Consider the following 26,915-nt stretch of genomic DNA (forward strand, 5'->3'; position numbering starts at 1 on the left):
AGAAAGAAAGAAAGAAAGAAAGAAAGAAAGAAAGAAAGAAAGAAAGAAAGAAAGAAAAGGGGAGGAAGAAAGAAAAAGAAAGAGAGAAAAGAAACAAAATCCAGTTTCAGTGATAAAATAGGCCAAGTATAATTCCTCCTTTACTAACCTCTGACACCATTTTCTGACATTGACTTAGGCAATAATATCCCAGATAAATACCACGTGGCCCAAGTACCACATACGTCACCTTCACAAGCCATAGCCACCACTCAATGTGTAGCTGTTATCCAATGACAACTCCATATAGTAACATACATAAATTTTACCCACCAGTGCTCTGGGAGATGTCAACCCCAAACTGTATTGCTTCAACAAGCATATGTTGGACACCCACCATGTGCTAAGTGCTGGGGTTACAGCAGAAAACAAGACCGCCAAAGTTTCTGCTGTCATGGAATTTACAACCTGGTAGGGACAATGGACGATGGACTTGTAGCAAACAAATAATTTCAAAGAGTGAAGAGTTAATATGAAGAAAATAAAAGGGAGGGCAGTGCTACTTTTAGATGGGGCATCTAGGAAGCCCTCTCTGAAGAGGCGACATTTGATCTGAAACCTGACGTTTGTGAAGGAGCCCGCCATGGGCAGAACTGGGGGTGATGCATACCAGTCAGGGAAATAGCAAGTTCAAAGACGCTGAGACAGCAGCATTCTTGGCATGCTCAAGGAATGGCATTCTTACCAGTTTTGCTGGAGATGAGTGAGGGGGCAAGTGACAGGATATGAGGTTAGAGAAGGAAGCAGGGGCCAGATTATACAGTCTTCTCCTGTGAGTTGTGGGAAGGAGTTTGGATTTGAAGAATAAACGGAAGCCTTTGAGATGCCATATGATTTATGCTCTGACAAATTGCTATGATCACTGTTATCCAATCAGAACTGTCATGTGTAAAGGTGAGGTCTGGCTCCTCCCAGGGTCACTATCCCAATACTAGGGAGGGCAGCTCCTCTTTCAAGAAGCCTCCTTGAAAACTCACGGGTGACCCACCTACTTCCAACCACGGTCTACAGTCTATCTGGTGGGACAAATACGGGCTCAGGATTCTGGCCCCCTTAGGACCGGTCGGGCGGAGCCCATTTGTGATTGGTTACAAGCTCTCCCACTCTTCCAATCAGACGCTACTCGGGAGGAGTGCCAACATCCCGTTCCCCATGCGAGATGAGTGGGCCATTTGATTGGCTCTTCCCCTAAGAGTGACAGCAGACAAAGCCTATGGGTGCAAAGGCACGGCTGCTCCGCCCCGCGCTTCCAAGGTGCGCCGCCGGATCCTGCCAGTGCTGGTCCTGCTGCTTGCGCTGTCTCTTCGTCCCTATGGCCGTCCCGCCGCAGCTACGGGCTCTGCTCCTTGCGGTCAACGCACTGTTGCGCAAGCGCCGCTACCACGCTGCGTTGGCCATGCTTAAGGGCTTCCGGAACGGGGCAGTGTGAGTGGGGCGGTCGGGCCGGGCCCGGGCTGAAGGGTGGGTCCGGCTGGGGTCGGAGGAGTGGATTCTGGGCCCACCGCAACGCCGTGTGCCCTTGAGCAGCCTCCCTAGGCCTCGGTCTACCGAGGTGTCCAGCACGGTGGGCGCTGGATTTGGGGTTCCGTGAGCCTTCTGAGCTGGGGCTCCCATTAAGCTGTTTTGGGGCTCTACATGCTTTGCAACCTGGCCCACTTGCCTTGACCACCTCCCACGCCAGCCCTTGTATCCCCTCGTTTGACCCACCCCTCCCCACACCACCCCCCATACCCCGCTATGTGTCCTTGGGTCTGCCTGGCTTCAGCGGTCCCATCTGCACAGTGAGAAGTGGCCACTGGCCTCTAGCAGGCCAGCGGTGCCTTCTGCCTATGCTCCCACCATTAAGGAGCCCATGGGCTCATATCCCACTTCTCACTTCTTATCTGTATGACTCTAGCGCCAAGTCCCCATCCTGCCCAGGGAACTCCTAAGGCATAAGCCTGAGGAGTAAGAACAACTGTGAAAGAAGCTGCAGATATTTGCTCGACATTGAATTGATTCCACCCTGGCCATCAGATCTGCTGGAAAGGAGGTCTTGGGTTCATTTCACCTGGCTGGTAACTGGAGGGGAGCTCCCCCTCCTTTAAAACTCATGCATAACTGTTGTCATTTATTGAGAGTGTACTGTGCCAGAACTGGGGACACAACAGAAAAAACCAAAGATTTGTTCTCCTGGAGTTGGCATGCTAGTGGCATCATGGCATGGTGGTGAGACTGCCTTTGTTCAAATCTTGGTGCCACCGACCTGTGTGATCTGGAGCAAGTCATTTAGCCTCTCTAAGCCTCAATTTCTATAAAATGGGGACGATAATAATACTTAACATCATACTGTCAGAGGATTGAATCAGTGTATGTGAAATGCTCAGCACAGTGCCTGGTATATATATCTGTTGGCTGGTGTGTGTGTGTGTGTGTGTGTGTGTGTGTGTGTGTGTGTATACAAGGACGTCTGCCTAGATCACACCGTCACCTTTTCAGGTCTCTGCTTAAGTGTCACCTTCTCAATAAGGTCGTCTCTGAACTCCTCACTTCCTCGCATACTTACGTTTTCTCCATACTACTTGTCACCATCTGACACTAAGTTCACCTATGTATCCTGTTTTTATATTCTGTCTTTCTCACTAGAAAGTGGGCTTCATAGGGACAGAAATATTTATCTACTTTGTTCCTTGGTGTATTCCTAGTACATGGTACATAGGATACTCTCAAACATTTTCTGAATGCATGTACGAGTGTACAGGGTAGGAATTGCAATTGTCCCCATTTTCCAAATGAGAAGACTAGCTCAGAAAGGTAAACTCATTACTTACGGTCACATCACTTGGCCAGTGTCACAGCCAGGATTCAAACACAGAGGTGCCTGATCCCAATGCCAGGCTCTTGGCTTCTCTGGAAACCCAGAGTCAGGTGGAATTGGTACCTGTTGGGCCTGAAGGTTTTATCAGCCATGCTGAGGGGTGACTAAGATGGGATAATATAAGTGGCCCTTTGCCAAGTTATTCTCAGGACAAAGCAGCAATGGGCATTGCCCAATGCTAGCTTTGTGTATCTACTTTCAACCCAGTTGTTCCTGTTGTCTCAGCCTTCCCAGCCAGGGCAGGCACTTGCTAAGATCAGGCCCTTCTCAGGCCTAGTTCCTTTATTTCAAAGCTGGGTGCCTTCATCTCTTCTGGCCTCAGTTTCCTTCTCTGTAAAATGGAAACAGCCTCACTCAAACGGAGTGATCTAAGGCAGTGATCCCATTACTGTTTAGTGCTAAGGCACCATGCCCATCTGTAAGGACCAAGAGTTCAAGGTCCTAATGAGATTCATCATTAAAGTACCATGGCAGTGCCCGGAATGCTTTACACAGGAGATGATGGTGACGTTTTGAAGGCCGAGTTAGAATTTTCCAGGAGGAGAAGGGCATCCCAACCAGAGGGAATGGTTTGAACAAAGGCCTGGAGGGGGAAAAGAATATGCGGTTTGTGCAGAGACGCTATCCATTCAGGGAGGCAGTCTTGGACGACTAAGACATATAAGCTTTGTAAAATTGAACTCGCTGTGATTTCTACTCCTCAATATGTCAGTGTGCATCTCTAAAAATTAGAGCATTTTCCTATATGGCTAATTATCATGATTATACTTAATAAATTAATAATAATCTATAGTGTTGACTACTGTCCAGTTAATAGTCAAATTGTCCTGGCTGTCCCCTAAATGTCCTCCCTAAATGTTAGTTTGCTGAGACCAGGCTCTTCCTGGACATCATGTTGAACCTGTCATTATGTCCTGTAATTCCTTTCAAACCCCAGGCACCCCCCTTTTTCAGGACATAGAGTAATCCTGTGAATGATAGTAACTGGCTCCCACCTGAGTTTGAGGGCTTTGGGAATGAGGCCTGGCAGATATACGTAGGTGGGGGCACTATTCCACTTATGTCTGGGGTATAAGCAAGGGCCCTTTTCACCCTGGTGAGCTGGAGGAGGCTGAGGGCCTCTTTGTTCAAGGGAAAGAGACATGGCTTTGGATGAGGTGTGGCAGAGAGCTTGCTGTGGCCAAGATGGGGGCCCTGCCCACTGCTAGGCAGGAGACAAGCAATTCAGCATGGCCATCGCAACGATAACACTGGCTTCAACTTGTTAACATTTACAAATTTAATTTATATATATGTATATATATTTTAATTTTTAATGTTTATTAATTTTTTGAGAGAGAGAGAGAGAGAGAGAGAGTGAACAGGGGAGGAGCAGAGAGATAGGAGGACAGAATCAGAAGCAGGCTTCAGGCTCTGAGCTGTCAGCACAGAGCCTGACACGGGGCTTGAACTCAAAAGCTGCAAGATCATGACCTGAGCTGAAGTCGGATGCTTAACTGACTGAGCCACCCAGGTACCCCTATATTTTAAAAATTAGGTAACGTTAGGGGTGCCTGTCTGGTTCAGTTGGTAGAGCATAAGACTCTTGATCTTGGGGTTGTAAGTTTGAGCCCCGCACTGGGTGTAGAGATCACTTAATAGTAAAATCTTTTTTAAAAATTAGGTAACTTTCGGGGCGCCTGGGTGGCTCAATCGGTTAAGAGTCCAACTCTTAGTTTCGGCTCAGGTCATGATCTCACGGTGTGTGAATTCGAACCCCACATCAGGCTCCATGCTGACAGCGCAGAGCCTGCTTGGGATTCTCTCTCTCTCCCTCTCTCTCTGCCCCTCCCCCACTCACTCTGTCTCTCTCTCAAAAAAACAAATAAATAAAACTTAAAAAAAAATTTTTTTTAATTACATAACTTTCAGAAAAGGCATAAAAAATTCGATGATATGCCTGGCTGGCTCAGTCAGTGGAGCATGAGACTCTTGGTCTCAGGGTTGTGAATTCAAGGCCCACATTGGGCGTGGAGCCTACTTAAAAAAAAAAGGTAGATGCTATGAAGGCCTGCTCACCCCATTCTTCTATCACTCAGTCTCCCTCCCTGGAGGTGACACCTATATCCAGTCTCATGTCTCCCTCCAGAAGTATTCTCTGCATGTACAAACAAATACATATATTTCCCCCACACACATTTAAGACAAGTTTTCTTTTTTATTTTATTATTTAAAAAATATATTTATTTATTTTTGAGAGCGCAGGCAGGGGAGGGGAAGGGAGAGGGGAACAGGAGATCTGAAGTGGAGTCTATGCTGACAGCAGCTAGCCCAGTGTGGGGCTTGAACTCAGGAATCACGAGATCGTGACCTGATCTGAAGTTAGATGCTCAACCAACTGAGCCACCCAGGTGCCCCAAGACAAGTTTTATTTTGAAATAATTTTAGATTTATGGAAGAATTACCTCGTTTGATGCAACTTTATATTTTACACATCTTGCTCTAATATATCCTGCAGTGCACATAAAGCTGCCTCCGTCTTTTACATCTGTGTAGTATTCCACTCAGTGGTGGGACCATTGTTTATTTATCCAGAAGCTCCCTGTGGATGGACATGGGTTCGCTTCCAGTCTTTTGCTGTTTCTAACAAGCCTGTGGTGAACAGTCACAGATACTCATATGACAATATGTAGTCATGGTCATTGTGCCAAGGATTTTTAGACCTTGTAGCTTAGTAAGATCAGGGCCTGGCAGCTGGAGAACTTGGTGGGATAAGAGGGAGTCCAGTCAAGAACAAGAAGGAAGAGACTAGAACTTTCACATGTGCTACGTCCTTAACTGCCAGAAGCAAGTCTGAAATGGAGAATACTTTTTACTGATGGGAGAAGAGAGGCTCAGAGAGGTTAAGTAACTTATCCAAGTTCACACAGTAAAACGTGGCAGGGCTTTGGCACCAAATACTACAGTATTTCTTTTCTACTACCCACTTGAATATAGTTAAAACAGAGGGGGCACCTCGCTGGCTCAGTGAGTGAAACATGCAACTCCAATCTTGGGGTTGTGAGTTTGAGCCCCATGTTGGGTGTGATTGTTTAAAAATAAAATCTTTAAAAAATAAATGAAAAACAATGAGGATGAAAGTATTCATGTTCACACAATCCCCAGTGCTCAAATGAGGAAGTACAAGGAGGGTCAGGGGAAGAGGTTTGAGTCTTAAAAAGAGGCCTTTATGTAACTTATAAAATTTATTTCGGCATGCCTGGCTGGCTCAGTACATAGCACGTGTGTCTCTTGATCTCAGGGTCATGGGCTCAAGAAGCCCCACATTGGGCATGGAGCCTACTTTAAAAAAAAATGTTTATTCCAATTGCTTTAATTTTAAAAGCAATGCTTAATCATTATAGATCATTTTGGAAGTATAGAAAAGTTAAAAGATAAAAGTAAATTCGCATACTTCTCCAGCTCTGGGGACATTGCTAATATTGTGGCATATTTCTTTCCAGTGTTTTTTATTTTTTAAATCCAGTTTTACAAAGCTCAGGTCCTCCTGTCTATAATAGTTGGAAAGAGGTGTATTTTGAACAGGTAGAAGGAATTATATTACTCAGCAACTATCTTAGGGAACTTATTAACTTTAAGATAAACCAAGCTGAAGATAGAACCTTCTAGAAATTACCTTCCCTCACAGATAATTAAAGGTTGTTCCAGAATCAGTCAGCCATTATGTACTAAGCACATGCTATATGTTAAGTACCATGCAAGGTGCTGGGGACTCTGTGGAGGACAAATCAAACACAGTCCCTCATGAAGCCCACAGTCTAGTGGAAGAAAGAGATAATTATAATAGAATAAGTAGTTATGAGAAATTGAATCATTAACCCAGGAGTGTAGAGTACCACAGAGAAGCTTGGGGCTCTGCGGCAATGCAAATATTACCCTAACCTAGGCTGTTGTGTAAGAAGCCTCCACAGAGGCCCCAGCTGAGACTGGAGAGCTGAGGAAGCAGTGGCTACGTGAGAAGTAAAGGACAGTCTGGGCAGAGGGAACAGCCTGCCCAGAGGCAGGGGAGAAACTGGCAGTCCAAAGACCTACAGGAAGGCCAGGGGGGGTTGGATGGAGCAGGAGAAATAGGGGGCAAGAGGTAGGAGAAGTAAGCAGGGACCACATCTTGCAGCACTTTCAAGGCTGTGGGAAGAGCCCAGATTTTATTCTGTGAGTAGGGGAAAGGTATTGGCGGCTTTTAAATTGGGATGTGATATGATTTATGCTTTAAAAAAAAATGACTCTGGCTGCAATGGTAAGTCAGTGTGGAACTGAGGGAGCAACTCCACACAGCCAGGTGGGTGAGGCTGGTGGAGGCCTTTGACACACATGGTCCCCTTTCATTGGAATTATAACCAGCCCTCTACGCTGACATCCCCTTTTACTGTTAGGCAAACTGAGGCTCAGAGAAGTTAAATAACAAGCCCGAGGCCACACTACCAAGAAGGTGTTAGGACTGGGATTTCAACCCAGATCTAACCTGAAAGCCAGCATTATCTCCCCTTCCAGGACGATGTTAGGATTAGGCTTGGAGAGGGGGCGAGGAGTCAGATTGCCCAGGGAGACTCTGTGAGGCAGTGACGCCATAGTAACTGTTTCCTTTCATTTCTGCAGCTACGGAGTCAAAGTCCGGGCCCCTCACGCGCTGGTCATGACCTTTCTCTTCCGGAGTGGCAGGTACCCACCCCCTCCTCAAACTGGGAGAGAGTATGTTCAGCCCTCAGTACCAGGGCGGTTGCACTAGCTTCCTAGCTAGGTCTAGCCTATCCCCCATCACCACCATCTCAAGTACGAGTCTGATCTATTATTGCTGCTCAAAAACTCCCCCGGCTCCCACGATCCTCCAGAGAAACCCAACTTCCTTCCTTAAAAGCCCCTCTGCAACTAACCACGAGGAGCACTGGATGATGTATGGGATTGTTGAATCACTACATTGTACACCTGAAATGAAGATAACAGTGTATATTAAGTATACTGGTAACTTAAAAAAACTTTAAGATAACTTTAAAAAAAAGGCCCCCCGGCTGCCTGGTCTCAGCTGCATCCCCACACTGTTCCCCTACATCCAGCCTGCAGTGCCCTTGGCACATAGGACTCGCTGCCATGCCACATGTGGTTCCACCTCCACACGTTTACTTATACAACACCCCCTGCCGGGCATGCTCTTTCCTCTTCTGCCCTACCTTTATTTCCTTCCTGGCAACCAATACCAATTTTATGAGGGTTACTTCCTTGGGAAAACTGTCTATGACCTCCCTCCCTTACTCAAACTTCTTGGTCTTCCTCCAACCCCCGTGACTTTCCCCTCATTGCACTTCTCAGAAACTACTCTGTGGCCTCGTTTTTAATGCTGAGATTTATTTGGCCACGGGTCCTCCTTGGGTGAACCATTGCTTTTTTTCTTTTTAAAGTTTATTTATTTATTTTGAGAGAGAGAGGGAGCGTGCATGAGCAGGGGAGAGGCAGAGAGAGAGGGAGGGAGAGAGAGAATCCTAAACAGGCTCCATGCTCTCAGCGCAGAGCCCAATGTGAGGCTCAAACTCATAAACCGTGATATCTTGACCTGAGCCGAAACTAGGAGTCAGACACTTAGCTAACTAAGCGTCTGTGGCCTGGTTTTTTTTTTTTTAACTTTTTTTTTTTTTAACGTTTATTTATTTTTGAGACAGAGAGAGACAGAGCATGAACAGAGGAGGGTCAGAGAGAGGGAGACACAGAATCTGAAACAGGCTCCAGGCTCTGAGCTGTCAGCACAGAGCCCGACGCGGGGCTCGAACTCACAGACCGTGAGATCATGACCTGAGCCGAAGTCTGCCACTTAACCGACTGAGCCACCCAGGCGCCCCTGTGGCCTGGTTTTTAATGTATGTAGCTTCACCTAGAGCTTAGAAGAAGTACACATGGACAGCCTATTGGCCAAATCCAGCTCGCAAGATTTTCCCTTTTTTGTATTTTTTTAGGGTTGCTCTTTTCTTTCTTTTTTTAAGTAAGCTCTATACCCATCATGGGGCTCGAATTCACACCTCTTGTATTTTTGCTTTATTTATTGATTCGCTGATTTTAGTTTTGGTTTTTGCCCTCTGTTTTCTTAAAATTGAACTCATTCTTTCAAACAGTAAATATTTATTGAACATCTATTATGTGCCAGACACCATTTTAGGTGCTAGGGATAGAGGAGCGAACAAAGCAGTCAGTGATCAAGAGGAACAATGCTGGTGGCCCAGACATTGGTGGTGGCAGTGTAGGGTGAGAGGAAAGTGGTCAGACTCTCGAAACATTTTGAAGGCAAGATTAGCACCAACACTTGATAGCTGGGAAATCCAGCTTTCTTGCATTAATGCCTGGCTGGCACAGTCACTATAGCATGTGACTCTTGATCTCGAGGTCATGAGTTTCAGCCCCATGTTGGGCATAGAGTTTACTCAAAAAAAAAAAAAAAAAAGATTAAGAACTGGCAACACGGGGCTTGTGTTCCTGTGAGGCGAGAGCCAACTGACTCCTGGCTGTCCCCACTCACCTGGCCGATTTCCACAGGTTCCAGTTGACCCACTTCAAGGTCCTTATCTAGCCTCTAGGTTGGTTGTGTCATCCTTGAATTGACTCCCAGAGTACACTCTGCCCTTGTCCTTGTGTTCTCCTCACTGCCCCCTAGTGACTTAATTTTAAAAGATAAATAGAATCCTTTCCCTACTTAAATGTGTACTTTTCTCAGGATAAAGACAGAAGAGCATGGCCCTTCCTCTCCCCACATCATTTCCCCTCATATTCTTTGCTCAGGCCTTGATGGCTTCTCTCTGTCCCTTTACTCCTTACTCTCTGTCCCTCCTCCAAACCTTTGCATGTGCTGATCCCTCTGCCTGGATGCAAATCCTCTCCCCTCTCGACTTCATTGACACCTCATCAATCCTTCAGATCCCAGGATCATCTCTGGTCAAGTCGAAATTTGACCCTTGCTTCGTGATTATTTATGTTCTCCCTTTAGATCATATATCTTATGAAGGCAGCAAGCACTTTCCCTCAGAATCGTATCCCCAGCTCCAGTACATAGTAGGCTCTCCCTTACTCTCTCATTCATGTCTTCACAGCTCACTCCAAAAAAACACGTATTGAGTACCTACTATGTGCCAGGCTCTGTTCAGATGTAGACACCACTCTTCAGTAGCTTGCACTGGAGTGGGGTGGGAGTGGGGAGAAATAATAAACAAGCATATAAGTGTCAGCTGGTGTAAGAGCTGTGAAGGAAAAGAGGACAGGATATGATGGGCATTCTTTTGAGTCGGGTGGTCAGGCAAGGGCCCTCTGAGGAAGTGGCATGGAGTCAAGGCCTGAATCCAAAGGGACAGCAGCCCCCACGACATGGAAGCTAGAGGCCTGGGGCTGAAAGAGCAGTGGCCGTGAGCTCCTCGCCTGGTTCACATTTGCACGCCCAGTGAGTGAACGTGGAACAGTGGGCCTGTGCTCATGGGGGCTCCCTGTGTTTGTGCAGCCTCCAGGAGAAGCTGCGGGCCATCCTGCAGGCCACGTACACCCACTCCTGGAACCTGGCCTGCTTTGTGTTCGCCTATAAGGGGCTCTGTGCCCTGCAGTCCCACGTGCAGGGCGAGACCTACCAGGTGCACTCGTTCCTGGCTGCCTTCATCGGGGCCTTGCTGGTGTTTAGAGATAACAATAACATCAACAGTCAGGTAAAGACCCTGCCCCAGGATAGGGGTTGGGCTGCGGGTGGGGTGGGGGGTGGGAGGGACGTGGTCCAGGTAGAGGTCAAAGAGGTAGAGGTCCGAGGGTCTGTGATTCACCAGTCCCTGTGTGACCTTGGGAAGGTCACTTTCTCCTCAATTTCCTTATCTGTAAACCAAGCAAGCGGCTTGCTGAAATTCCGTCTTTCCCAAAACTCAGTGTGTGTGCTGTTTTCTGGAACAAAGATCTTTTTTTTTTTTAATCTAGAACGCTTCACAAATTTGTGTGTCATCCTTGCACAGGGGTCATGCTAATCTCTATATTGTTCAATTTTAGTAGATGTGCTGCCGAAGCGAGCACTGGAGCAAAGATTGAAAAACAAAAAACCAAAAAACACTGTGCAGTGAAATGAGGAAAAAAAAAAAAACACACACACACCACCACTCTGGGGGCACCTGGCTGGCTCAGTCAGTAGAGCATATGACTCTTGATCATGGGTCATGAGTTCAAGCCCCACATTGGGTGTAGAGCTTACTTAAAAAAAAAAAAAAAAAAAGGCTACCACACACCTGGGGGGCTCAGTTGGTTAGTCATCTGACTTCAGCTCAGGTCATGATCTCACCATTTGTGAGTTGGAGCCCCGTGTCGGGCTCTGTGCTGACAGTGTAGAGCCTGGAGCCTGCTTCAGATTCTGTGTCTCCCTCTCTCTCTGTCCCTCCCCTGCTTGTACACTGTCTCTGTCTCTCTCAAAAATAAACAGTAAAAGAAAAAAATTTAAATTGGCCTGGAGTAAGATATTCATAAAACATAACTTATTTAAAAAAAAAAAATTTTTTTTTTTTTTTTACATTTATTGTTGAGAGAGACAGAGAGACAGAGCATAAGTGGGAGAGAGGCAGAGAGAGAGGCAGACACAGGATCTGAAGCCGGCTCCAGGCTCTGAGCTGTCAGCACAGAGCCTGCCACGGGGCTCAAACTCACAAACCGTGAGATCATGTCCTGAGCTGAAGTCGGGCACTTAACTGACTGATCCACCCAGGCACCCCATAAAACATAACTTATTAACCGGCTGATCCACCCAGGCTCCCCATAAAACATAACTTATTACACTCGAAGAATGATCTATTCTTTAACTTGTCCTTTTTCTAGGTTAAAATCCTTTTTTTCTTCTTCTTTTTTTTGTGAAATGAAATGCTAGTTATTGTTTTAAGTCCTTTTTGGTCATCGTGAAAAGTTGGCAGACCCTCTTTTTGCCTCCCTCAAATTTATTAAATACTTTCAAATTATAAAACGTTTTATTTTCACATTTTAAAAAATGCAGACTAAGCACCCCTGTGTGCCTGGCATACTCCTAGGTGCTTGGGGTATGGTCACAATAAAACTAGAAAATAAATTGAAAAGGGGCACCTGGGTGGCTCAGTCAGTTAAGCGTCTGACGCTTGATTTCGTTTCAGGTCATAATCTCACTGTTGGTGAGACATGAGATCGAGCCCACATCTGACAGGGCAGAGCCTGCTTGGGATTCTGTCTCCCTCCCTCTTTTCTTCCCCTCCCCATTTGTGCGTGTGCGTATGCTCTCTCTCTTTCAAAATAAATAAACTTAAAAAAAAAAAAAGGATTTAAAAGAAAGTTTCCACCCCCTGCTAATTGTCCAGCCACTGTCCATGAACACTTCAACTGTGTCTTGTGTGCTCTTCAGAAATTGTCTGTGCTTGTGTCTGAACATATCAGGAGTTTTCCTCCAATGAGATCACACCACACTTTTTCTTCACAGAATGATGTATTTTGGAAACCTTTCTTGTCAATCCCTCATTCTTTTTAACATCAGCAAAGTTCTCCATTGGGTGGATAGACCAGGCTTGATTTTCCCAGTCTCCTCTGGATGGACAAGGGGGTCTCTAGCCTTTTGCCAGTACACACACATTGCAGTCTGCGTCTTTGGGCGTTTGTCTGTCAATCCATCTGAAATTTCCTCAACATGGGATTGTGGAGTCTGTGGATATGAGCATTTTGTATTTTGAGAAAATTTCCCCAGTTTTTGTTGTTGTTAGAAATGTCACTGGTCTGGGACGCCTGGGTGGCTCAGTTGGTTAAGTGTCCAGCTCTTGATTTTTTTTTTTTTAATTTTTTTTTTTCAATGTTTATTTATTTTTGGGACAGGGAGAGACAGAGCATGAACGGGGGAGGGGCAGAGAGAGAGGGAGACACAGAATCGGAAACAGGCTCCAGGCTCCGAGCCATCAGCCCAGAGCCCGACGCGGGGCCCAAACTCATGGACCGCGAGATCGCGACCTGGCTGAAGTCGGACGCCCAACCGACTGCGCCACCCAGGCGCCCCCCCAGCTCTTGATTTTAGCTCAGGTCATGATCTCAGATTTTGTGAGCTTGAGCCCTGCGTAGATCTCTGTACTGACAACATGGAGCCTGCTTGGGATTCTCTCTCTCCCTCTGTCTCTGTTTCTCGCCTGCTGTGTGGGTGCATACTCTCTCTCAAAAGAAATAAACTTAAAAAAAATAAATAAAAGAAATGGCACTGGTTTATGAACTTCTAAGGCCTAGGAATCCTAGTCACACCATCTTCTTATCCCTCCTTTCCCCTGACCCCTCTGACCTCCATTTCTGAAATTTTGTCATTTCAAAAATGTTCTAGAAGTAGAGTCATTGCTGTATGTAACCTTTGAGGATTGACTTTTTTTTTTAAGTTTATTTATTTTTTTGAGAGAGCTCACGCACATGGAGACATGCGATTAGGGGAGGGCAGAGAGGGAGGGAGAATCCTAAGCAGGCTCTTATGCTGATGGTGGGGCTCAAACCCACGAACTGTGAGATCATGACCTGAGCCAAAATCAAGAGTTGGTCGCGTAACCGACTGAGACATCCAGGTGCCCCTGCATGTTTAATTTTTTAAGAAGTTGCCAAACTGTTTTCTAGAGGACCGTACTATTTTACATTCCCATCAGGAATATACAAATGATCCATTTTCTCCACATCCGAGCCAGCATTGGTTGATCACATTTAAAAAAATTTTTTTTTTTCAACGTTTATTTATTTTTGGGACAGAGAGAGACAGAGCATGAATGGGGGAGGGGCAGAGAGAGAGGGAGACACAGAATCAGAAACAGGCTCCAGGCTCTGAGCCATCAGCGCAGAGCCTGACGCGGGGCTCGAACTCACAGACCGCGAGATCGTGACCTGGCTGAAGTCGGACGCTTAACCGACTGCGCCACCCAGGCGCCCCGGTTGATCACATTTTTAATTTTAGCCATTCTGATAGGTGTCAGGGCTTCTCATTGCGGTTTTAATTTGCATTTTCCTAATGGCTAATGACGTTGAACATCTTTCCATGTCCTTATTTTCCATCTGTATAACCAGTTCAGTGAAGCATCTGTTCGCATCTTTTGCTTATTTTCTAATTGGATTGTTTCTTTTCTTTACCGTTGAGTTTTAAGAGGTTTTTTTTTTTTTTAAATATATTCCAGATACCAGTTTGTCAGATATGTGTTTGTGAATATTTTCTCTCACCTGTGGCTTTTCTTTTCAGGCTCTTCATAGGGGCTTTCACAATCAATTTTAAATTTCGATAAGATCCAACCTATTAATTGTGTGTGCGTGTGTGTGTGTGTGTGCATTGTATTTTTTGGTGTCAAGTTACCTTTTAGTTTTGAAACATGTAAATGTATTCATTTTCTAAATTTTTTTAAATGATTATTTTTGAGAGAGAGAGAGCACGAGCAGGGGAGGGGCAGAGAGAGAGGGAGACACAGAATCTGAAGCAGGCTCCAGGCTCTGAGCGGTCAGCACAGAGCCTGACGTGGGACTCGAACTCGGACCACAAGATCATGACCTGAGCCAAGGTCGGGCGCTCAACCAACTGAGCCACCCAGGTGCCCTATTTTCTAAAATTTTTAATTAACAAGAATGATAAATTAAGAAATGAATAGCAATGTTAAAATACCCGCTACATACTATTTCAAATCACCTTGCATACCAGCACACTGTTCCAGGGGCTGTTGGATGGCTTAGTCAGAAGAGCATGAGACTCTTGAACTCGGTTGGGGTCATAGGTTCAAGCCCTACATTGGGTGTAAAGATTACTAAAATTTAAAACTTTATTCTTTATTTATTTACTTTTCTAAATGTTTATTTATTTTGAGAGAGAGAGCATAAGCACAAGTGGGGGAGAGACAGTAAGAGAGAGGGAGAGAGAGAGAGAGAGAGAATCCCAAGCAGGCTCAGTGTTGTCAGCACAGAGCTTGACATGGGGCTCAATCCCATGAACCCGTGAGATCATGACCTAAGCCGAAACCAAGAGTCCGATGCCCAACAGACTGAACCACCCAGGCACCTCTAAATAAAGAAACTTAAAAAAAAAAAGAAAAACACTAGTCCACTGCACAGTAGGTGCCCCAGTGCATGTGTCAGGGGGAAAAGGTTCCCAGTGGCTGGGCCCTCCTGTAATCCTCTGTCATTCCCTTCCTGCAGATCAACATGTACCTGCTGTCACGACTCCTGTTTGCCCTGTGCCGCCTGGGCGTGGAGAAGGGCTACATTCCCGAACCCAGGTGGGACCCTTTCCCTTTGCTCACTGGGATAGTGTGGGGGCTGGTGCTGTGGCTCTTTGAGTACCACCAGCGCACTCTACAACCCTCACTGCAGTCCTCCATGACCTACCTGTATCAGGACAGCGATGTATGGCACGATATCTCAGACTTCCTCCTCTACAACAAAAGCCTTCCCTCAAAGTAACGTGCTCCCAAGGTGCTTATGGGGGCATCTGCACCCGAGATTGGCTCCATCGGTGAATCCTCCCAGTGGATCCTTCTTCTCAAGATCATGGTTCTCAGACTCCAGATTCTATTGTCCCAAGGTTCCATTTGCTGAAACAAAAGCACTGATTTCCAAGTCCCGTTAGGTACTCCCAAATGGTGGACCAAGTGGCGATTCGGGCTGTGGAGCCTTGGACACGATTCCAGCTCTGCTGCTGACTTCTGTGAGACCAGGGAAAGACACCCCCTCTGGGCATCAGAGGAGGGCCCCGAAGTCTCTTACTGGTGTGTACGGTCTTCAATCATTCTTAAGTAACGGAGTGCTCCTTGCTGGTGGGCAGTGGGTTGCAAATACGTTTTTAGAAAATATTATATTCCTTGCTCAGGTGTTCTAATGGAGAAGCTCTAGAATTCCACTGTCCAGTGGAAGCACAATGGGATCCATATATGTAATTAAAGCTTTTCTTAGTAGCCACATTAAAAAAAGTAGAAAGAAACAGGTGAGATTAATCTTAATTATATATTTAACCCAATATTTCTAAAATTTTATCATTTTAACATGTAATTAATATAAAAAGTAACAAGCTATTTTACATTCTTTTTTCTAGTACTATGTCATCAGAGTCACGTATGTGTTGTATGCTTATAGCATGCCTCAATTTGGGCCAGTCATTTTTCAAGTGCTCAGTCAGCCACATGTGGCTAGTGGCTACACAGATGTAGAACACTTCTGTCCTTACAGAAAATTCTAGTGGACAGTATGGATACAGAGCTGGGGATATGGGTTTGAGTCCCCACTCCACCACTATGTAACCTTGGGGAAGGTGCTTAACCTCTCTGAGCCTCAGTTTCCTGTAAAATGAGGATAATCATAAAACACAGCAGGTGTCCTCATTGGACTTGTATAACTACAACAGCTGCTATTACTACTAATTACTTCCATTTAGTGAGCTCCTACTTCCTCCCGGTGCTTTGCACATATTATTATTTTTTTTTTTTAATTATTTTTTTTTTTCAACGTTTGTTTATTTCTGGGACAGAGAGAGACAGAGCATGAACGGGGGAGGGGCAGAGAGAGAGGGAGACACAGAATCGGAAACAGGCTCCAGGCTCTGAGCCATCAGCCCAGAGCCTGACGCGGGGCTCGAACTCATGGACCGCGAGATCGTGACCTGGCTGAAGTCGGACGCCTAACCGACTGCGCCACCCAGGCGCCCCTGCACATATTATTTTTAATCCATGCAGTGACCTTGCAAGTATGTATTCTGATCCTCATTTCACAGATGTAGACACAGGATCAGAAAGGGGAAGAGTAACTTGCTGAAGGTAATACAACTAGTATGATGGCCAAATCAGGGTTTGAACCCAGACCTGTCTGAGTTCAAAGCCCATGGGTTTTTTTCAGTGCCTTATGTTAAATTTAGAAACCTAAGCTATGCAAACGTTAGCTGGTTATAGGATCGGTTCCAGGCCGGGGGTGCAAACTCAGGTGCCCACAGGGACCTGGCAAGGGGCATAAATGAAAATGTGCACTAGGGAGTGGTGGGGACACGGTCAACTGGAGACTCATGGGCCAGTCTGATTTTAAAAATCAGTGTGCTGGGTAAATCAAACAGGTCTCCAGGAAGATTTGGTCGATGGCCCACCAATTTGAGACCCTTGGTCTAGTAAGAATACTTCAGTCTCTTTTTATATTTTAGAAGTTACTAGTAGAAATGTGCACATGAGTCACTGGTGATCTTATTAAAATGTAGATTCTGACTCAGTGAGTTTGCGGTAGGGCCAGACGTTCTGCACTTCTCACAGGCTTCCAGGTGCCGCTGGTGGTGCTGCTGGTCTAAGCCATACCTTGAGTAACGAGGCAGTAGGGAATGATATGCAGCCAGCTATTATCCCTTGTTACAAGTGAGGAAACTGAGTCACAGAGCTGTTAGGTAATCATGGTGGCATCACATCTGATGCCAATAGCAGTGTTCTCAGCCATGGTGTTGTACTACACGTTTGGAGAAGGTGATCTGGAAGGTCTCTGAATTCACTCTGTGGAGGCTGAATGAGATCCCAAGGTTACGCGGGGGAGGGGGGTGGTCATCAGCAAGCAGATGCTGGGGGTGCTGCACCCATATCTCCTCCAACTTACCACTTCACCGCACACCAGCCAACTTTTCCACCTGCCACCCCTGTGTCTCTGCCTGAAGGCCCTCTCTTGTTACTGGCGTCTGCTCCGTCGCCCCACAGCAGGTCTGGAGGATTACCACATCCCAGGAGCAGCCCTCAACCAATGCCCCCCCCCCCCCCCATTATCACCGGGTGGGGTAACTCCGAGGCACATGCTCCACACTGGCTCCCAGAGTTCCCCAGCGGGACTGAACTTGGCTGCCCACAGTGGTCACTGGCTTGATAACACTCCCTTCTCTGTCTCCCTTCCTCATGCCCCTACGAGTACTTCCTGGGACCATTTCCCAAATAAACCACTTGCACTGAAATCCTTGTCTTGGGGTCTGCTATTGAGGAAACCCAAACTAAAATTGGCCTCCAGTGCAGCACGTTGAGAGTCCGTATAACATGCTGATTGGGGACAGCAAAAGCGCCTGGGCTCAGCCCTGTTTCCTTAGGCAAATGGCTTAACCATTCTGTACCTCTGTTTCTTCATCTGTAAAATATGCATTCTGATAGCACTCACCTCACAGGATGGCCTGGGGGATTAAACAACATGACGAATATAAAGTAAGCACTCAATAAATGTTTGCTGTTATTTCTAATATAGCATCCCAACGTAGGAGGAAGTGTGGTCCTAAGAACTGAGTCCCCCCCGCTTTTGGCCTGTCCCCCCCCCCCCCCACCAAGTTAAAGGTAGAGCCTTGGCTGTGTGCCTGCCTAGCATCCCCCCACTGCTGTGGGGGCCTGGCCGGCTACACCAGCGACTGTCTCTGCTCTCTAAGAATAGGTTTCCCTCACAGATGGCATCTCTCTGGATCCTGCCAGAGCATCTGGTGCCTCCAACTGCTCACTCCAGGGAGGAAGGCTGTGTGGTCCTTGCTGAGGAGCAGAGCTCTGGCTTCCAGCAGACCTGGGAGGAGTCCCCACTTGGCTCCCTCCTAGCCGAGCTTCCATTTCCTAAGATCCGTAAAATGAGCATTGCCAAAGGGCCCTTGGCACACAGTAGGCACTCTATAAATGCTACTTCCTGAAATAGTACAATGGTTTAATGTGTTTATTAAGGACCTGCCACATTCCTATGAAGTCTTCTGACACGTAAGACTATACAAAATAATTTTTCAGCAAAACTCACACAGTACAAAAGGTAGATCACAAGGAAAAATCAAGTTCCTTCGTACCCCCAAGCTCCACCCTCAAACCCTCTCTCTTGCCAGGGGCATTCACTGTTAGCACTTACTAGTACAGCCTTTCTGAGATATTCTGTACACAGCCACCTATCTTTGTCTTGTGAGAAACGTTTAAAAAAGATTTTATTTTTTTTTTCAACGTTTATTTATTTTTGGGACAGAGAGACAGAGCATGAACAGGGGAGGGGCAGAGGGAGAGGGAGACACAGAATCGGAAACAGGCTCCAGGCTCTAAGCCATCAGCCCAGAGCCCGACGCGGGGCTCGAACTCACGGACCGCGAGATCGTGACCTGGCTGAAGTCGGACGCTTAACCGACTGCGCCACCCAGGCGCCCCAAAAAAGATTTTATTTTTAAGTAATCTCCACACCCAACATGGGGCTCGAACTCACAACCCGAAGATCGAGAGTCACATGCTCCGTCGACTGAGCCATCCAGGCACTCCTGTCTTATGAGAAACTTTATATCACGCTGTCATCTCAACAAGTCTTTGGCATTTCTTCCTTGTCCTCTGCGTGTTCTGTTTCCCTTTGATCAATAATCTAATATGAAAGTGAGCCCTTTCTCTGAGCTGCTTCCCACCCCAACTCTACCCCATCACCCCCTCAGGCAGGCTGTTACTGTGATCAGTGTAAAGGTGAACCTCCCTAGATATCCAGATATTACCATCGGTGACACCCCACGTTCAGGCCGATGGAGCTCCCAGTGAAAGGGAAAGGACAAAACTGAGGTTAATTTGGGGCCTTCTCCTGCTCCACTTTCAAATTAGAGATGGGTCCGTGAGGCCCATGTGAGAGCAATGATTCATAGGCCAAGATGCCAAGAAACTGCCTCTTGTGACGCTCCCTGCTCCCTGCTCCCTTCTACGTCGCAGGCCCCAGAAAGAATTGTAGAGATGGTGTTTCTTTCTCCATCGTTTGCTCGGGTTTACAAGAATCAAGCTTTGAACCTGACGCTCTCCTAAACCAGAACATCGTGCTGCACGCATTCCACCCCCCAGAGCGAACCCCATGTTGCCACAATCTGTGACTTCAGCTGGGCTGCTTTCTTTAACGAATTAGAGGGTATTTATAAAAAGAAACGTTATTTCTTTTCCCCTCCCCTTGTCATGTTCCAGATGGATAGGGAAAGAGTGTGTCTTCCTTCAGCCCTGAAGAGCATTTGGGTAAGAGTGGTTTCGTTTTAATCGGAGAGTCTCCTGCAGGACTCGCTCATGAGCTACAGGCCGCAGGGGTCCAGGTGGACGACAGAGGGAAAGCTGGGCTCCCTTCTGGCATTGTTTTTAGAGACACTTCCTCATGGAGTGTTCCCTGCTTTCTGCACCAGGTCTCCGTGCCCAGAGCTTTGCAGGTGTCACGATTTCACAAACAAGACAGGAAAACAGGCAAAATGGAAATGTAGGTCATGGGGTCTCCATCCAAAACCTTGTTCCCATTGCTTTTCCAGGCTTCCTCTGTCAGACTGTCCTCACGGGCTGGATGTCAGCTGAGGGAAGGATCAGGGCCAGACCACATCAGCTCTTATGACTTTCCTTTTTAGGGGGTCTTTTTAATGTGTGTCATGAACCCCTTTGGCATCTGGTGAAGACTATGGACTCTTCTCAGAATGCTGTATTTAAACCCATTAAATAAAATACATAGGAGGGACGCCTGGGTGGCTCAATCGGTTGAGTGTGTGACTTTGGCTCGGGTCATCATATCATGGTTCCTGGGTTCGAGCCCCGTGTCAGGCTCTGCACTGGCAGCACAGAGCCTGCTTGGGATTCTTGCTCTCTCCTCTCTCTCTGCCCCTCCCCTGCTCACGCTTTCTGTCTATAAATAAATAAATAAATAAATAAATAAATAAATAAATAAATAAAGCTTTAAAAATAAATAAAATACATAGGATTATTGGGGTGCCTTGCTTGCTTAGTCAATGAAACATGTGACTCTTGATCTTGGGGTTGTGAGTTTGAACCCCACATTGGGTGTACAGATTACTTAAAAATAAAATCTTGGGGCACCTGGGTGGCTTAGTCAGTTGAGTGTCCGACTTTGGCTCAGGTCATGATCTCACAGTTTGTGAGTTCGAGCTCCGCATCCGACTAAGTGCTGTCAGCATGGAACCTGCCTCAGATCCTCTCTTCCCCTCTCTCTCTGCCCCTGCCCTGCTCGCTCTCTCTCTCTCAAAACTAAACATTAAAAAAATTATTTTTAGGGGCACCTGGGTGGCTCAGTCGGTTAAACGTCTGACTTCAGCTCAGGTCATGATCTCGCAGTCTGTGGGTTTGAGTTCCACATCGGGCTCTGTGCTGACAGTTCAGAGCCTGGAGCCTGCTTCAGATTTTGTGTCTTCCTCTCTCTCTACCCCTCTATTACTCATGCTCTCTCTCTGTCTCTCTCTCTCTCTCAAAAATAAACATTAAATTTTTTTAATCTTTTTAAATAAAATCTTAAAAAATAATAAAAATAAAATGCATAGGATTACAAAAGACAAGAATTATATTGACTATAGAGTTAATTATCAAAATATTTTTTAAATTTGTGATTTAGTATTATATGTTCTTTTTTTAGCACACTAAATAAATAGTAGCAGATCTAAAAGTGTCATGATTTCACAGGTGCATTAGGCATAAACAGTACCTCCAGATCCGGCAGCAGCTGTGACAGGGCACTGATGTAGTTGTGGTTTCTGTTGCTGGTAAAGTCCTGGTGCTGCTAATTTGCCTCTGGTCTGTTGCCTGCATGGAGTTGAAGGAGATGTTATATTGTAGTCAGAGGCTGGTGAATTAATAAATGTAACATTTTTTTTTCCTGTCCAAGTTGCTGGAACTTGGGTTCATGGGTCACAGATTCAGAACTTATGTTTGAGAGTGACCTCAGCCTGACCACATGGCAGCTGTCCTTAACCTAGCCCTGAACACGGGAATAATACAAATACTGGGTGATGTTGTCTGAGTCTCTGCCAGTACCAAGTACCTGGTGACATTGGACGCTAGGACTCGGCAATGGAAGAAGCCAGCTCCTGCTCACCGGGGGCTTAGAGTCAAGGGAGGGAAGGCTGGCACATGAATACACAAATAAGATAATTTTGGAGAGCAGTGGGTGCTCTGAAGTCAATAGCACAGGGCAGTGTAATAGAATGACGTGGAAAGGGAGAACAAGAGGGTCTGTTTTCCAGGGAAGGCCTCTCTGAGATCCACGGTGAGTAGAGAGCAGAGATACAGAGGAAGGGTGTTCCCAGCACAGGATCTGCAAAGTGTGCAGAGGAGGGAACCAGCTGAAAGCATTCCAGGGCCTGGCAGGAGGCCCGTGTGGCTGGGACAGAGTGCAGGGTGGGGGTGCGCTGGAGTGCTGGAGTGAGTGTTGGAGATGGAGGCTGAGAAGCTGGCTGGGCCCATCAGGCAGGCTTTGTGGGCAGAATAAGTGGTTTGGGTTTTCTTCTAAGTGTTACGGGCAGCCTCTGGCAAATTTTAGCAAGGGAGTGATATGATGCGATTTACATTTTGGAAAGATTCTTCTAGCTACAAGTGGAGAAGAGTGTAGGGGGGCAGGTTGGCAGTAAGGATCCAGTAAGGAAGTTACGTCATGGTCTGGGTGAGAGACCATGGCAGCCTGGACCAGGGTGGGGCTATGAGGTGGAGAGGAGTGGACAGATGTGGGATGTAATTTAGAGAGACTTTGTGGCCCAGGGCTGGGGGCGGGGGGAGCAAGAGGGGTATAGTGAATGACCCCCATGTTCCTCCTCCTTAGGCCTTGCCCCCCCACCTGAGAAAGGAAAGCCCTGACCTTGCCCCCCCCCACCCTTGCCTCCTCAGCCCCCTACAGCCCTGGGGCCCCTGGCATGCGGGCTTCCCAGCTGGCCCCAATTGTTGTTACTCCCCAGGGAGTCATGGGAACACACTCCCCCTGCCCCTTTCAGCCCCCTCTTCCCAGACAGGGCCAGGTCCTAACAATGCCCCCTCAGCCAGCCAGTGGCCTGGACACAATGCCCCTGATTCGGTTCATTGCCAGCTCTAGGAGGCCTGCTGGGTTTCCTGGCCTGTTTGGCATATATATAACTCTGGCTTCCAGCAGGGATTTTTTTTTTTTTTTTTTTTTTTAACAACAACAAAAATCCCTGGCTCCTCCTTTCTGAATATCTTAATATATTAGAAAAAGCTTTTCTCTTCCTATCCTGAGCCCTCCGTACTCCCCTCCCTAACCGCACTTGCCATGTGCCTGTCAACGCCCCCCCCCACCCCAGCCCCGACCAAATGCAGGTCAGCAGGTGTCAGCAAGAAAACGAGAGAAAGAAAGAAAAGCCGCTTGCTCCACCATGGCCAACCTCGAATGTGCTGGTGATGCTGAAGATCATGAGAAGAATCTGAGGGCTTGTGACATGGCAGGCATGGTGCCCAACGCGTTTTGTACACTAGATCTCACTACTTCTAAGACACCATCAAAGATGAGCTACAACATTATTTTGAGCCCCTGAGAAAGAAAGGAGCTACCAACGAAAAATTTAGGACAGGCCATTGATTGTATGATGCACCTCAGTTTCAGAGGTATTGAAATATGGGGGGGGGGGGGGGAGTCTTAGAATCCATGGAATTATGAGATCGCCTCATCTACACACCTTATTGCCCTCTGAACATATTTTTCTCCTTGTCTTTGTGCCTATCTGTGCCAACCAGAGTTTGGAGGGTAGTGCAGGGATTGCCTGATGAAAACTCTCCTAGTCTGCAGCCTCCCTAGAACGATTTTCCTTGCCTCCTTGAGAGGAGACGTAGGCAAGCTGCCTCAGTGATTCATCTTTCATTCCTAATAACAGCTGACATTTACTGGGCCCTCTCTCTGTGCCAGGTACTGTCCTAAGCACTTTAATGCCCCAACAGCCCTATCAGGTAAACACTATTTTTGTCATCCTCATTTTACACATGAAAAAAACAGAGCCCCTCCCCTCTAAGGGTCCGTTACTGACACTGCAGCTCTGGTCCGGGCAAGCACAGCTACTGTGTCTGTTTCCCCCCTCTCCTTGGAAAAGCATCATCCCTTCTCAGAGGTTGGAGATGATGTAGAGAATGGAAGTGACACTGGGTGAGCTTTGAAGGGAAGAGAGGTCCCCAGAGCCTGAGTTCAGTGGGTAGTAGGGTTTGGGGGAAGGGAGGATGGCTTATCAACCTGGGACCTGTCCACTTGCACTGTTGTACCTTGAACCCTCTGACCCACACCCTACTGAACTATGGACCGATGGATGGCCCAAGAACTTGGCCAAGGCCATCCAGCTGGGCAACTGTTGGCTGGGCAAGCCCCGTGTCTCCTGTTTCACCATGAATGCCCACTTTTTCTGCTCTTCCACACCCATGTCTTCTCTGCAAAACAGAGGGGCTGTGCAGGTGTTAGTTAGTTCCTCGATAGTAAGAATATCACTAATGCTAGTTAACATTTATTGGGCGCTTACTCTCTGCCAGGCACAGGCATCAGGGATTGCAAACTCAGATGGCAGGGCAAGTAAGGTCACTAGGTGAGGCAAGCCATACAGGGACTATGGTGGCCTAGAGGGTCAAGGCTCTGGTGAAATGGGGCTACAGCAATTGCTCAGCACTGTGATGGCATGGCTAGTGTTGCCAGATATTACGGTTTTAAAGGAAAGCCAGATATTTGAATTTTTATATAGCATTTTCCGGTTTAAGAAAATTTTAAACTAATTCACAATTCAGGAAAAAAAAAAAAAAAAAACCTGTGGGCAAATTAAACCATACCTGGGAGCCAGTTTGCAAATCTGCTTGTTTGCTTATTTAACCCGGACACCCATCCTATGAAGGAGCCTTTGCCCCTTTTTGTACAGATGGGGCAAGCTCTTTAAGAGCATAAATCATCTACTCAAGGTCATCTAGCTAAGCCACGTAGTTGGGGTCTGACTCCTGCAGCTTGCTCCTGTGTTTATGGCCTCTCAGATGGGTAAGAGGCCTGTGTTCAGACACAACCAGAACTGGCATGGTGACAGAACATCTCCAGGGACAGCAAACCGTCAGTCAGAGAATTCAGTGTAGCAGTGAGGGATCATTTGAGACAAATGTGATGTTGCAGACATAAAATTCCCCACCTCCCTCTGCCAGAACTCAACAATGGATGTCTCTGTGCCCCTTAATAAAATGTAGTCACCACAGAATCATTTCTCCCAATTAGGCACTCCTTATAATGATGGGATGTTCATGTTTGGAGACTTTTTTTTTTTTAAACCTAAGAATGTATGTTTAGGTGAGGTGGTGTATGTGGAATAAATAGCCTTGAATTATTTGTGGTGTTTGTCAAACTTCTTAATGAGCATATTGTACGTGTTCACGTAAATAATTCTGACTCTCCCACTGGACTGTGAGCTCCAGGTATGAGAGATGGGTCAGTTTTGCTTCTAGCTGTCTCCCCAGCACCTAAGCGTAATGTCTGACAGAACTGCTCAATAAATATCTTGTAGATTGAATGTCTGATACAATTGCTCAATAAATATCTGTGGAAGTGAATTGACTTGTCCAGGGTCACACAGACCAATGTTCCCATTTATATCCACTTGATTTAGAAGTTCATGCTATCACTTCTGCACAATCCTGCCTCTTGGAAAAACCCAAAAGAAAGATGTCTCCACACTGAGGATCATGGGCCCAGGAGCTTCCACACCTTTGGACTCTTTTAGAGTTAGATGTTGGTAGAGATGTGATGATGGGGGTGAGCGCCTACTAAGTTAGGCCACTATCCATCATAATACCTTTTGGACACCGCACATTATAATCTTGACAGACCTGAGCCTGGCTCGTGGGGTATTTATAGGAGGTCTTGAGGTATAAAGTGCAGGCCCTAGGGTTTTGCCGTGGAACAGGCTAAGTTCTCATCTCATTTCTGCTCCCTGACCTTGAGCTGCGAGTGGCCCTCCCTGAGCCTCCTTCTTCCTGCACCATGTGGATAAATAAGCTTCACTTAGGGGATTATTGGTTGAAAGGATATCATCACTGGAAGTGGCTGCCCAGTAATTGTGGATTTTTTGGAAGCCTACCAGCCAGAAGAGAACTGTTGATGTTGAGAACAGCCTTATCAGTATCTCCCAGGCTTGAGGCCAAGGGGCCCATCTTTCAGGCCTTTGCTGCTTTCAAGTGGGTATTAATAGATACAGAAGGACCTTATCTCTTCCTTGAATTCACACTGGGAATTCTGGTCTTCCCTCCTTTCTGCTGCAGCATGACAGGAGGGATTGTGGGAAGAAGGGCACCTGATTCTACCTGGGAGGTTGGGTACTTGAATACTTTGGGGAGAGCAGGGCTTTGGTAAACCTCTAGCTTTGACCTCACCAAGCATGAATGATAGCCTTTCATCTGCTAGGTAAGCTCATGCCCTTTGGGCCTCAGCTTGTCCATCATGAAATGGGGCAATAACAACATCTGTCTTCCTTCTCCAGCAACCAGTACAGTGCTTGGTGTATGACAAGTGCTCAATAACTGTTTGTTGAGTGACTATTGGGTATGAGAGGACTTTACAAAGAGAATGTTGCTGTTATTGAGACCCTTTGGGAAGATATGGAGAAAAGAAACTCCCATCTGGAATGGGACTGTTGCTGATTTCTCTTACCCTCTGTCAGAGTCTGGCTTGGTTATTTCAAATGAGACCTACCATTCTAATAATGGTGGCTTATCTGGGGAGAAGGAACAGGATGATCCCATGGCTGGCAATCCAGCATAGGCCAGATTCTATCACTGGCTGGCATCACAGGTCTCTACTCCCGAATGGGCCTCAGTTTTCCCATCTCTACAGCAAGAGGCTTGTGCAGTCTCTATGGTCCCTTCCAATGCTGACACAATCTAAGATTTACAATGAGCAATTTCAAAAACTGCTTAGGAAACTCCTGCTGCTTACCTAAACCACCTCATCGTTTATAAAACACGTTCAGCTCCCTTATGCTTCTTATCCTCATGGCAAGCCTGGGAGAGGCCAAGGTAAAGTGCCCATTTTACAGATGAGGAAACTGGAGCTGAGAATTGTCCTCAAGGGGCTATAACTTGAGGCTGCACCACACATTTTGGTTATACAGGTATACTATTTGTTCTCAAATGTGAACCTGCATAAAAATCACCTGGAATTGAGGGGTGGGGTGGGTAGGGTAGTCCTTGTGAAAATGTAGATTCCTGGGCACTTAAGAGACTCTAAATTGGCAAGGCTGGGGTGGGCCCAAAGGTAACAAGTGCCCAGGTAATTCCGAAGCCTG

The 26,915-nt window shown here is 46.6% G+C and overlaps 1 protein-coding gene and 1 non-coding gene across 5 annotated transcripts; one reads left to right on the forward strand and one right to left on the reverse strand.

The window, feature by feature from the left end:
- Positions 1 to 1,287: 1,287 nt before the first annotated feature.
- PXMP4 (peroxisomal membrane protein 4) lies at positions 1,288 to 25,185 on the forward strand. 4 transcript variants are annotated; one of them, XM_040447309.1, is made up of 5 exons: positions 1,293 to 1,464; positions 7,532 to 7,594; positions 10,404 to 10,602; positions 15,077 to 15,156; positions 22,945 to 23,133. In XM_040447309.1, the coding sequence occupies exons 1-5, from the start codon at positions 1,352 to 1,354 to the stop codon at positions 23,024 to 23,026; spliced, it is 537 nt and encodes a 178-aa protein (XP_040303243.1). In that variant the 5' UTR covers positions 1,293 to 1,351; the 3' UTR covers positions 23,027 to 23,133. The 4 variants fall into 4 exon arrangements, with proteins under 4 accessions (XP_040303244.1, XP_040303245.1, XP_040303243.1 ...); XM_040447310.1 differs by lacking the exon at positions 10,404 to 10,602 and having other exon boundaries at positions 1,288 to 1,464; positions 22,945 to 25,185; XM_040447311.1 differs by lacking the exons at positions 10,404 to 10,602; positions 22,945 to 23,133 and adding an exon at positions 20,151 to 20,351 and having other exon boundaries at positions 1,288 to 1,464.
- On the reverse strand, positions 10,852 to 10,954 carry LOC121012598 (U6 spliceosomal RNA). The gene has a single exon (XR_005782180.1). It is a non-coding gene; the product is annotated as a U6 spliceosomal RNA (small nuclear RNA).
- Positions 25,186 to 26,915: the final 1,730 nt, after the last annotated feature.

The sequence above is a fragment of the Herpailurus yagouaroundi genome, unplaced genomic scaffold (genome assembly GCF_014898765.1).
Source record: "Herpailurus yagouaroundi ecotype Mexico unplaced genomic scaffold, PumYag 196, whole genome shotgun sequence".
Classification (NCBI taxonomy): Eukaryota; Metazoa; Chordata; class Mammalia; order Carnivora; family Felidae; genus Herpailurus; species Herpailurus yagouaroundi.